Source organism: Alternaria ventricosa, assembly GCF_023758065.1.
Source record: "Alternaria ventricosa strain BMP 2768 chromosome Unknown scaffold_21, whole genome shotgun sequence".
Classification (NCBI taxonomy): Eukaryota; Fungi; Ascomycota; class Dothideomycetes; order Pleosporales; family Pleosporaceae; genus Alternaria; species Alternaria ventricosa.
In genome coordinates, this window is record NW_026055701.1 from 62,601 (window position 1) to 75,280 (window position 12,680).

Sequence of the window (12,680 nt, forward strand, 5' to 3'; positions counted from 1 at the left end):
AACATGACAAGTACCCTTGAAAGCTTGTCGCGGGGCCCCGTGGGCTCAAGTGGGTTGATGATAGCAGAGTGTACCCACGCCGAGGTCGAATCTAGAGTGCACAGAGTATATAAGCTCTCCAAGCTTACCATGTCTGCTTGGCTTTTGGCATCGGCTTTTGCTTATTCGCTCTTCGCTCTTCGTGGCGTCCAATCAGCTCACACGCTAACTCAAAATGGCGGGCTTTGCCGAACCCAAGCGAGATGGTACCCCTGCGGTCGACGATGGAGTCCTGGAGAAGAGCCTCAGTCGTCAGGCCGAGATCTTTGAGGACAAGGAGCTCATGACAGATGCTCAGGTAGCTGAAAGCCGCGAACATGATATGGGAATGTGGGAGGCCATGAGGGACCACCCCATGGCTTGCTTTTGGGCTTTCATCTTCTGCTTTACTATCGTAAGTCTTTGACCCCTGCTAGCATATTCAAGAACATGTCGCTGACACCCAACAGGTCATGGAGTCTTTCGACATGTTCTTGAACGGCAACTTTGTTGCTCTTGCCGCATTTAAAGAACGGTATGGCGTGCAAGTCACCGGCGAAGTCGGCAAGACCATTCCCACCAAATGGCAGAGTTCACTCTTCCAAGCCGGCCAATGCGGTGCCTTCATCGGAGTCTTTCTCGCTGGCCCAATCACCAACCGTCTTGGTTACCGCTGGACTACTTTACTGGCACTCATGTTGATGAATGCGACCATCTTCATCTCTTTCTTCGTAAGTATTCCATCCCTGATCCGGATGCGTGGACTAACAACACTTAGGCAGATTCGCTCGCGGTTCTCGTCATTGGGCAAGCTTTCGAAGGTATCCCGTGGGGCATGTTCATCGCCAACTCGCCGGCGTACGCCAGTGAGGTCGTTCCTCTGGTTCTTCGTGGTGCCTGTACGGCTACTCTTCAGATGTCGTGGTCTATCGGAAGCATCATTGTCGCTGCTGCGACTTACAGCTACAACAAACGAAACGACGAGTGGGCGTGGAGAGGTCCTCTGGCCCTACAGTGGGTGTTTCCTGTAAGTGCCTTCTTCGTCCGTTTCCTCACGATAGCTGACATCCCTAGACCCCTCTTATGGTTCTCATCTTCTTCGCACCTGAGTCGCCATGGTGGCTAGTTCGCAGAGGGCGCAAGGAACAGGCGCTGAAGTCCATCAAGCGCCTTGGTCGTAGAAACGGAACCCAGGCGGCTGCCGAAGACACGCTTACCATGATGGAGCGCACAGTGCAGATCGAAGCTCACAAGGGCGGCGAGCCTTCTCTCCTTGATCTCGTTAAAGGAGTCGACCTCCGCCGAACACTCATAACCTGCTTGATCTACGCATCTCAGAACTTCGCTGGCAACCTAATTGCCAATCAAGCAACATTCTTCTTCGAGCGTAAGTCAAGAATCGCCACAGCTCTTAGAGATGCAACGCTGACTATTCGCAGAGGCTGGAATGTCCTCTGACTTCTCTTTCAAGCTGAACTTGATCAACTCGTGCCTTCAGCTGGTAGCCAACATCTGCGCGTGGCCCCTAAGCAACTTCTTTGGTCGCCGTACAATCTACCTCGGGGGCACTGCCATCAATATCTGCCTCCTCTTCGTCCTTGGAATCTGCGCTTCCATCCCTCAGAGCAGCGCGACCAACTACGCCCAAGCTTGTTTGGGAATCGTCATCTCGTTCGTCTTCGCAGGAGCCATGGGTCCGATCTCATACTCCATCATCGCCGAAACATCATCCGTCCGTCTCCGCGCGCTAAGCACTGGTGTTGGCCGAGCCGCATACTACGTCGCCGAGATTCCCATGATCTACCTAGCCTCGCAGATGCTCAATCCCACGGGCTGGAACATGGCTGGAAAGTGTGGATACGTGTGGGGCGGTACAGCTTGCGTCTGCTTCATCAGCGCATACTTCGGCCTCCCTGAGCTCAAGGGCCGCTCATACCGTGAGCTTGACATTCTGTTCAACCGGAAGATCTCCGCGCGCAAGTTCAAGTCCACCGTCATCGACGTCAGGGACAACGAGTAGATCATCAGAGTACGACATGTTTTTGGGTTGCACCCCATTCAAGGGAAAAATCGAACACCCTAGAGCCTACAATGACGCTACGCCTCCATATTTGCTCATCGTTAGTCTAATGTTGGTTCCAGGCCTGTTCAGTTTTGATTTGTATGAGGTGGTTGTGTACTATCCGGTATTGTGGAGAAGATCGTGTCGGGGTGGAAGGGTGAGCACAGATGCGTAGACGCGTTTTTCCAGCTAGCGCGTTAAGGGTCAGTGCTTGCACTAGTGTAGGGAAGCTACTCCTGAGGCAACGCGACGGCATCTTCTAATCACATCCGATGTTCATTTTGGACACACGTTTATCCTATGTTTACTGATTGCTGTTGTGGCGCTGCATACTCAAAATTCGATTTTTTTTACATACCATCAAACGTTTCGCGCAAAGTAGACGCGAATAGAAACAGCTCGGCTGCATTACCCCGAGCTTCCTGACGCCGCCACCCACGGGTTCCTCTTCATCAGCATGTACATACCATCTCACAACAAAAGCTTGGGTATCTGATGTTCAACTTCTCATCAATAGACGCCTCTGATTGATGCATCGTCGCTGAGCCCGAAGACGCGGTGTCGACCGGTCCATGCCGGGAATGAGAATTGAACGAACTTGTTTGGGATCAACCGCCGTTCCCAAGTTCTTCAATCCAGGTCATGATCACGCAAAACTTCCTTTTCTCTCCCGGTTTCCTGTTCAACACCTTGACCGAGCGGAAACAATGCAAGATGTCCGTGATGCTAACCTATCTGCGCAATGCGCCCGCCGCCGATGTGAAGTCGACAACGTTTACCCGGGCCTCGGCGCACCCTAGCCCAGCGTCCGAGCATGGGCATCTCAATTCCACCATTGAGACGACCTTGACATCCCCGCAATCCACAATGCATTCCATCATAGCGCGGCATTAGTGTCTTGTACGCAATTCGGGGTAGACTGGGGCTTGGTACCTGCGTAGTGCTCTTATACCCTCAGCATGTCCGATACAACGGCGACAGCGCTCATTGGCCTCGACATCTTCATTCTGCATTCATCATGAAGACTCTCGTAGGGCTATCGTGGCTCTCGGCTCTATCTTCGTTGGCAACTCTGCCAAATGGATCTGGTGTCAATGCTCAAAACAACACACCCAGTGCATGGCCACTACACGACAATGGTCTGAACGACGTGGTACAATGGGATCATTACTCCTTCAAGGTCAATGGAAAGCGTCTATTCGTGTTTAGTGGAGAGATCCACTACTGGCGCATTCCAGTCTACGAGGTCTGGGAAGATCTATTGGAGAAGATTAAGGCGGCGGGTAAATTCATCAACTCGCCACGTACTATGAGCCCGTGCTGACGACGAACAGGATTCACGGCTTTCGCATTCTACGGCAACTGGGCTTACCACAGTGCTAACAACCAGACGTTGGACTTCGAGAGCGGCGCTCATGACTTCACGAAGCTCTTTGAGATCGCGGAACGTGTTGGCTTGTATGTTATTACGAGGCCAGGTCCATATGTCAACGCTGAAGCCAACGCCGGAGGCTTCCCACTGTGGCTCACGACAGGAGCCTACGGCAAGCTAAGAGACGACGATCCAAGATATCTCCAGGCTCTGGACCCCTACTTCGCCAAGTTCTCCGAACTCACCTCCAAGCATCTCGTGACCAAGGGTGGCAACGCGCTGGTCTACCAGATCGAAAATGAGTACGGCGAGCAATGGAACGACCGTGATGAGAAGATCCCCAACGATGCTGCCGGGAGATACATGCAAGCACTAGAAGACTCTGCACGAGCCAATGGCATTGATGTCCCTCTCATCCACAACGACCCGAACATGAACACCAAGAGCTGGAGTAAAGACTATGCGCCTGGTGCTGTCGGTAATGTTGATGTCGCTGGGTTGGACAGCTACCCATCTTGCTGGTCATGCAACCTGGACGAGTGCACTGGTACCAACGGAGAGTACGTAGCCTACCAGGTCATCGACTACTACGACCATTTCGTGGAGGTATCCCCTACCCAGCCAAGCTTTTTCCCCGAGTTCCAGGGTGGCTCCTACAACCCATGGGGTGGACCCGAAGGAGGTTGCCCTGCTGACATCGGAGCCGACTTCGCCAACTTGTTCTACCGCAATCTTATCTCACAGCGCGTGACAGCCGTGTCGCTGTACATGATGTTCGGAGGAACCAACTGGGGTGCTTTGGCTGCTCCAGTCACCGCTACATCCTACGACTACAGCAGCCCCATCAGCGAGAACCGTGAGATCGGCGCTAAGTTTTACGAGACGAAGAACCTGGCCATGTTCACTCGCGTTGCTGATGATCTTACCGTCACCAGCCGTCTCGGCAACTCAAGCTCATACTCCACAAACCCGGCGGTTGAGGCTAGCGAGCTCCGCAACCCCCTTACCAACGCTGCCTTCTACGTTACGATTCACTCCACGTCTTCGTCTGCCACCAAGGAGTCGTTCAAGCTCCATGTCAGCACTTCCGTCGGAAATTTGACTATTCCTCAGCATTCCGGCTCCATTGTTCTCGATGGTCATCAGTCCAAGATTCTTGTCACCGACTTCGCCATGGGCAACAACACCCTCACCTACTCTACTGCTGAGGTTCTCACGTACGCAATGGTCGACCACAAGCCAGTTGTGGTACTGTCGACTGGTGTCGGAGAGTCTGTCGAGTTCCACGTTAAGGGTGCTACGAAGGGCTCTTTAGTCAGCAGCGGAACCAGCTCGAACGCGACTTTCCATGCCGAAGCTCACGGTCTTACGGCCAATATTCAGATGGTTTCCGGCATGAATGTGTATCAGTTCGACAACGGTGTAAAGGTTGTTGTCGCTGACAAGCCCACTGCATACCTCTTCTGGGCACCTAATCTCTCGAAGGATCCCTTCGCGCCGGTCGACCAATCCGTGCTGGTCCAGGGTCCATACCTCGTCCGTAGTGTAGCTCTAGACGTTGGTTGTCTCGCTCTCAAGGGTGACATCATGAACAGCACTGACATCGAAGTATTTGCCACTGGCAGTGCGAAGACACTCTCTTGGAACGGGAAGGAGCTAGCCACCTCACGTACATCGTACGGTAGCTTGAAGGCACACGTTGCTGCGTTCAATGGCACCATCAACCTTCCTTCCTTAGACAACTGGAAGATGAATGAGGGACTCCCAGAGAAGATGCCAGAGTATGATGACAGTGGTGCTGCGTGGGTTGTCGCTGACCACACCACCACCCCCAACCCTACCAAGCCCGACACCCTGCCTGTTCTCTACGTTGACGAGTACGGTTTCCACAACAGCTTCCATCTCTTCCGTGGCTACTTTGACGGCGCAGCTACAGGTGTGCAGCTTTCCGTTCAGGGTGGTCTTGCATTTGGCTGGAGCGCATGGCTGAATGGTGAGCTGGTTGGATCATGGTTGGGCAACACTACCCTAGGCGTTGGCAACATGACATTGTCTTTCGCCAATGCCACTCTGCACGAGAACAGCACGAACGTCTTGCTCGTCGCACAGGACAACACCGGCCACGATCTGCGCGGTGGTGCTACCGACCCCCGCGGTATCCTCCGTGCCACTCTCGAAGGCGCAGAGTTTACATCCTGGAAGATCGCCGGTGAAGCCGGTGGCGAAGATGCGCTCCTCGACCCTGTACGCGGACCCCTCGCTGAAGGTGGCCTCACAGCCGAGCGTCTCGGATGGCATCTCCCCGGCTTCGACGACTCTGAATGGGTATCTGGCTCACCATCCACTGGCTTCGAAGGTGCAGACATCAAGTTCTACCGCACAACCATCCCTCTTGACGTACCTGCTGAAGTCGATGCTTCTTTCGCTTTCGTCCTCAACGCCGTGAGCTCGAAGACTATTCGTGCGCAGCTCTTTGTCAATGGTTACCAATACGCCCGCTTCAACCCGTACGTGGGTAACGAGATCAAGTTCCCTGTTCCACCGGGTATTCTTAACTACTCCGGCGACAATGTGATGGGTTTGAGTGTGTGGGCGCAGTCAGAGGAGGGCGCGCAGGTTGATGTGCAGCTTGTGCAGGAATATGCTATCGAGAGTAGCTGGAGCTCGAACTTTGACTCTGAGTACTTGAGGCCGGGGTGGACGGAGGAGAGGCTGGCTTATGCTTAAGCGCATCTTATAGCTATGTTAGGTTTCATGAAAATGTTGGAAAAATCCTTGAAACTCTGTAGCTCATGTCAGCTACTCCCATTGCTATCATCGACGAACCGAAGTTTCGATCGTAAAGGGCGGAAATCCGGACTCACTAGATATGCGGTCAAGTTCTTGTATAGGCTTGTACCATGTTTTACGTAAATTTGTTCAGCGGCAACCAGTTTTTGATTAACTTCGCGTTTGTTACTATGAACTTCTACAGGGTTCACGTCGCCGTTCGGTTGCTCCGTTTGTCCGGACGAGAATTGACCGTTACTTTCAACCGCCATTGGAGACCTTCTTTCGTGCAATTCTTCCTTGCTAACACGTATAGTACGCCGCCTGTTCTGGTCTGAATTATAAGGTTGTCCATGTAGTGCCAGTGTTGCAGTGGGGCGGGCTGGTCATTTGTTTGAGACTCAAATAGTTTGCGTGTCTTTTCGACTTCTGTAGCAATCTCCTCAGGCCAGGGTAGTTCGAGACCAGACATATGGATAATCCAGGGTCGACCTCCGTGCAGACCCACGAAAAGGAAAAGGCGAGTCCACGCTTCCAACTTCAAAGCCATGAACTGAATGGCCAGGCACGCAAACTCGTTTTCCCGGATAATGAAGCTTTTGATATCTGGTCCATCGTAATGGTAATGTGTCAGAACAGCTAAACGGGTTCCCCTTGCAAGTCCCCAGACTGAAACTTCTCCTAAGGGGTCATCAAATCCCATAGAACACTCATAATAGGCTTCTCGTTTACGACCGCGGTCGAACTGCTCTATATGCATACTCTCTGTTGTAGCTTATTGTATGTCTTCTACTGTCACTACTGTTCGGGGAAGTGGAGGTCTTCGGTAGACGCCAGAACCTGTGCACTCCAGCCAGACTCCGACATGATTTCCAGTCGACTCTAAGCAGTTCAAGACTGCTATGACTCGATTGTGATCAACTGGTATGCAGGGGAGAGTGATGCTGAGCCCATGGTTTGTGATCTGGTGAGTTCCAAGCTTTCCCTGCACTCGTGGAAGAGTAGTCCGCAGGCCGGCACCGCTTACAAACTGTACAGGTGATGTTGCGAACATGCTTGTATGGTGCCATCCGTCTTCTTTGGAGTCCCAAGCGAATATCGTGTGCTCGTTTGTTTGTTTGATAATCTCAAGCTGCAGTCGGTAGAAGGCGCCTGAACCTTCCCCATACAACATAGGCATATTGACCCGAACAAGACCCAGCAAACAATATGCCATGTCTTCCTCACGCGTTGTTTTCCTATCAGAGGCCCAGCTAAACTTTGCCGCGACAGTAGCATTATCAATCGCGTTTCTTTCAAGCAGATATTGCTTCTCGATCTTTGTTGCTGCATGGATTTCGTCCAAAAGACATGATTTTGTGCCCATGAAGCGCCAGTCTGAGTCGAAAAATTCGATCACATCTGGTGCAAGAAGCTCTTGCAATGTCCATCCTCTTTTGAACCATCGCGATGAAATGAACTTGTCATCGCCTATCGAACAATCCGAGATGTACGCGTAGCAAATCGCGGCATTCCAATACCACTTGTACATCGAATTGATCGCCTCTGACAGCTCGGCACTGCTTCTCTTGTCAATGCAGCATGTATCAACCCAGGCCCAGTTGAAGCCAGCCGCTAACCCTTGTGCGCAACATCGCGCAATCTTAGCATAGCCAGCCATTCTTTTCGCATACGGCTGGGCGATGTCGTCGAAGCTGACCTCCCCGTCACCCCACGTGTGAGAGAGAATAACATAGAGAGGTATATCAGTGATGAAATGCTGTAGTTTGAGAGTTTTTGTATGGAGCAACCACATGGTGAGATAGGTAAGAGTAAGAAAAAGTGTGGTGGCGGCAGGCTGAGATTGATAGTGAAGTCAACTCGAGGCAGTGCACCTGGACATGGATGCAAGGCTCAGCCTCGCTCGCTTGGCCACCTTCACCGGCGGCAAGTGCATTGCAGCCATTCAACGACCCCGCTTCCAGCTGCCAGGTTACTTTGTGCGATGCACGAGCTCCTACTATATGCTATGAGACTCTTTGCGCAACCAAATTCGATTGCGCGCCAATGACGATCTACGTGCCAAGCATCACGTGATGGATCCATAGCTAGGTAGCCATAACTAATCGATGATCTCCCACATCTCTACAGATAAGCTGAGCATCCCTCGTCAAACGGCCCATCAATGCCCCTTATCTCCTTCACCGCAATCCCCAAAACCACATCCCCCTCCCTCGTCACCTGCACATCCTCAGCCTCCACATGCCCACCCCCCACAAACCTGACCCCATGCGCCCTACAAGCGCCCTCCAACTTCTCCAACCCTAACACCAGGTTCCTCACAAAGCAAGTGTGCAACGCCAACTGCTTCGCCTCCTGTAACCGAAAAACCTTTAGCACCCTCCTGGTACCAAAGCCAGGTAAATCCATCTCAGCGAGCACATCCGCGTTATCCACAAACGGCTGGCCGATGATCGCCCTGCCTTTCTCTTCGAGGCAGTCGCGCAGTGCGAGGAGGTGTTCTCGGCCGGGAGGTGGTTCCGGGATCGCGTCCTAAGTGAAAGCGGAAGGGTTGTTGGGGGGTATGGGGTAGGGTGAAGCGATGTAGGGGAGGACGGCTTCCCAGCGGGTGATGATGGCTTGGAGAGTTTCGATGAGCCAGGTGGTGTGGGGTGTGACTTCGGGGGAGGTGGTGAGTGCGCGGTGGGCTTTTAGCCAGTCGAGTTTGCGGATTTGGGAGTGGTAGGCGTCGTAGCCTTTGTAGACTGCTTTTGCTTTCTTTAGTGTGGGCGTGGAGGGGACTTCAGGGTTGAGGGCTCACCTTCACTGTAACTGTCGTACGGCGTAGGTGGCTTGTCGTCTGTTGAGATTTCGTTGCTTGGGGTTGAGCTGTCTGTTGTTGGCTCTTTTAGGTCACCACAGCCAGGTAGTGGCGGTAGAAGGTAGTCGGCGCTGTTCATTGAATGGTCACTGAGGTTGGGATTTCGCAGCGCGCGAGTAGACGCATAATGTATTGAAGCTTTGAGCATGAGATCAATGCTGAGGAATAGGTTATGGTACGAGGTTATGTGGTAGCTTCCTACTGCCCAGAAGCGATGATCGGGATCGAAACGATCCATCGAGAAAGCGGAAGGAACGACCGGCACCGAACTTCATTTGTCAAGTGAGAACAAGACGCAGCGCTGCAATGAACTTTTCAGACTTTGAAGTCGATTTTTTGCAAAGACTCGCTGTAAGATACAAGAGACTTGCTTGTTGCTTTACAATCGTTACCATCGTTCCAAACCAAGACACGATGCAACGTGAAAACGTGATAATAACACAAACCTGGCCCACCCACCAAGAGAGCGAGGACATGACGAAATGAGAAAAAGTAGGGAGAGAGACCGTTACGCCGTCGCTGAATGTTCATATCAGAAATATGGGACTCGTCATTTAAGCGAGTGACTAGAAACCACTCCATCATCTGAGTGGTAATGAGATCACTCGTCTTTGGTGATCGCTCTTGGGGTCGACAGTGGGCGGCCGGCGAGAATGGCCTCGCGGTCTTGTCGCATGCCCTCCAGTACCCCGACGAGGCCGCCTTCCCGCATACGCTCCAGAACGACTTTCATGCCTTCACGCGCATTCGGCTGACTTCGCTGCGCGCGGGACAGACCAATCTTCTCGATGTTTCGCTGAAGAGCCGCGGTGCCCCAACTCCGCAGGAAGCCCATCTTTTGTGGCTGTTCCTCATCCGCAGCGTCCTCCCTTGCAGCCGCACGCTTCTTCTTCCATGTCTCCCCGATGTGACTGTGTAGTGTGACAGAGCTTATGACGTCGGTAGTCTCACCCGAATCCTCGACCCTGGCACCTGCACCCTTGCCGCCAAAGCTGATGAAGCCCTGGCGTTGTGTGGCACCGTCCATGGCTTGCCGCATCTTCACGTCGTCGGGTACCAACGGCGAAGGACGTATGAACTTCTGCCTCTCTACAACAGAGAGCACACCTGTCCATTCCAGATTTCGTGACTCCGTGTCCATCCATCCTTCTTTGATGTCTACGACTGACTTCTCGAGAATGTAAGTCTGCGATTCTCCGCTGGCTGAAGTGCCAAGGAGGGACCGCGGTACGAGCTTCAGAACGGCGGAAGGGACCTTAGAGCGCTTTAGGTGGAGGCGGATAGTCGTCAGGCGTTGAGTCTCCGGGTCGTAGTTACGGGCGATGGTGTCGGTGGAGAGCACGTGAGTAGAGTAAGGGTTCGGGTAGCGGAGGAAGTAGGCGAGCGAGACGGCGGGGAACGGGTACGAGTACGTCTCGTTGGACGAGTAGAACTTGACCATGATGACGTCTTCGTGGTCAAATCGGAGTCTGTAGGCGTGGGTGGGCGGTAGAAGGCGGGAGATGTAAAATGGTATAGGTAGGAGCTCAAGGCAGCCTAGAACGCGCGGTCGTCTATCGCCGGTGGTGAAGTCGCATGGTCAAGCGCATCCAACCGTGACAATTGGACAGGCTGTTTAGTCGCGTTGGAGAGGGGTAGGGCGTTATGTCGGGCTGGGTGGTGTGAGGACCAAGGATAGAAACGTCTGGAGCTCTCGCCATCCTGGCGCCATGACGAGATTTGCTGACCTGCATCGGCTTTCCCTCCCGTAACGCCGCTGTGGCTGGTTCGTGGCGCAAGCTGTGGCGCAGTGCGGGGCAGGTCTAGCCACAGCAACGCCAAATTGAGGTGGGGTCTCCCATCGCCGAATATCCAGTGACTCAGCTCCAACACCAAAGAATCGCGCCACGTAATTACCCAGGCTGGAGTCACTCCTTCATTCACAGCCCGACACACAAGCCATCCTCCAACACAGCCAGCACCATGACCGAGCCCGAGCCACCCGCCGTCGCCGCCCTCTCACTCTCCGACACAGCAACGCAATCCGTCTCAAAAGCGACCGAGCAAGAGATCAACCCCTGGGATGTACAGGCGGGAGTAGATGAAGAAGGAAATGTCAAGCAATTTGACTATGTCGCCATCTCGCAGAAGTGGGCCACAAAACTCATAGATCAACCGCTACTGGAGCGATTCGAGCGCGTCACAGGCCACAAGCCGCACCGCTGGTTACGGCGTGGCCTTTTCTTCTCCCACCGCGATCTTGAGCTCATCCTGGACACATATGAGCGCGGCGATGACTTCCTACTATATACCGGCCGCGGACCCAGTAGTGATGCCATGCACATTGGTCACACTATACCCTTCGAGTTCACAAAGTGGTTGCAGGATGTCTTCGATGTTCCGCTAGTCATCATGTTGACGGATGACGAAAAGTTCCTGTTCAAGGAGAAGCTGAAGCAGGAAGAAGTCTACGAGTTCTCGCGGCAGAACGCCAAGGATATCATCTCCGTCGGTTTCGATGTCAAGAAGACCTTCATGTACATCGACTCCGAATTCTTCACATCCGGTTTCAACAGACACTTCAGTCTCAATACCACCGAGTTCGAGAAGCTGGTCACCAACAACCAAGTGCGCGGCGCGTTCGGTTTCGACGGCTCAACCAACATTGGCAGTAATGCATTCGCAGCTAAGCAGTGCGTTGCCGCTTTTGCCTCATCATACCCCTTCATCTGGGGCGAAGATCACGCGACCTACAAGCGCTCGAAGAAGCTTGCTTCCATACCCTGTCTGATTCCCTGCGCTATTGATCAAGATCCCTACTTCCGCCTGGTTCGTGAGAACTGCCACCGAATGGACCTCCCCTCGCCCAAACCGGCCCTCATTCATTCCAAGTTCCTCACTGCCTTGCAAGGCGCTGGTGGCAAGATGAGCGCATCCGATGCCAACTCGGCCATCTTTATGAGCGATACACCAAAGCAGATTAAGACCAAGATCAACACCAAGGCCTTCTCTGGTGGTCAGGAAACACTGGAGCTTCATCGCGAGAAGGGTGGAAACCCCGATATTGACGTACCATACCAGTACATCGGTTACTTCGAGGACGATGACGAGAAGCTCACGAAGCTAGCTGAGGACTACCGCAAAGGCGAGCTATTGACCGGCGAGATGAAGAAGGAATGCGTAGAAACCATGACGGTCTACGTCAAGAAGTTCCAAGAAGCAAGAGCAAAGGTCACAGACGAAATACTCGACGAGTTTCTCCGCCCGCGGAAGCTAGAGTGGAAGGGTAATCCCAACCCCACCAAGCCCAAGCTTGAGCAGCCGGCTCAAGAGGTCGAGGCTGGGGGTCCTTCACTGGACGCTGACGGCAAGCCGATGACCAAGAACGCCATGAAGAAGGCGGCCAAGATGGCTGAGGTCGAGCGCAAGAAGAAAGAGAAAGAAGCCGCCGCTGCCGCGAAGCAGTGAGCATACCAAAACTTGAATCCTCGTTGAAAAGATAGATGCACGATACCAATATGACCAAGTCGACTTCACCGTCAGCCTATTCTTAGCCTTCCACGAGCGTATGAATTGCAGTGTTCCAGCGCAGGGTACTTCCCGAGCCGTCGCCTGATGTA

At 53.2% G+C, this 12,680-nt stretch overlaps 4 protein-coding genes across 4 annotated transcripts; 3 read left to right on the forward strand and 1 right to left on the reverse strand.

Annotated features, from left to right (window-relative positions):
• Nucleotides 1-214: 214 nt before the first annotated feature.
• On the forward strand, nucleotides 215-2,038 carry J4E93_009329 (uncharacterized protein; the record flags this gene model as incomplete). The annotated part of the gene is made up of 5 exons (XM_049347222.1): nucleotides 215-433; nucleotides 489-749; nucleotides 797-1,045; nucleotides 1,093-1,405; nucleotides 1,458-2,038. The coding sequence occupies 5 exons, from the start codon at nucleotides 215-217 to the stop codon at nucleotides 2,036-2,038; spliced, it is 1,623 nt and encodes a 540-aa protein (XP_049195490.1).
• Nucleotides 2,039-3,098: 1,060 nt separating this feature from the next.
• Nucleotides 3,099-6,179, forward strand: J4E93_009330 (uncharacterized protein; the record flags this gene model as incomplete). Its single annotated transcript, XM_049347223.1, has 2 exons — nucleotides 3,099-3,363; nucleotides 3,415-6,179. The coding sequence occupies 2 exons, from the start codon at nucleotides 3,099-3,101 to the stop codon at nucleotides 6,177-6,179; spliced, it is 3,030 nt and encodes a 1,009-aa protein (XP_049195491.1).
• Nucleotides 6,180-9,682: 3,503 nt separating this feature from the next.
• On the reverse strand, nucleotides 9,683-10,522 carry J4E93_009331 (uncharacterized protein; the record flags this gene model as incomplete). The annotated part of the gene is made up of 1 exon (XM_049347224.1): nucleotides 9,683-10,522. The coding sequence occupies one exon, from the start codon at nucleotides 10,520-10,522 to the stop codon at nucleotides 9,683-9,685; it is 840 nt and encodes a 279-aa protein (XP_049195492.1).
• Nucleotides 10,523-11,043: 521 nt separating this feature from the next.
• J4E93_009332 (uncharacterized protein) lies at nucleotides 11,044-12,528 on the forward strand (the record flags this gene model as incomplete). The annotated part of the gene is made up of 1 exon (XM_049347225.1): nucleotides 11,044-12,528. The coding sequence occupies one exon, from the start codon at nucleotides 11,044-11,046 to the stop codon at nucleotides 12,526-12,528; it is 1,485 nt and encodes a 494-aa protein (XP_049195493.1).
• Nucleotides 12,529-12,680: the final 152 nt, after the last annotated feature.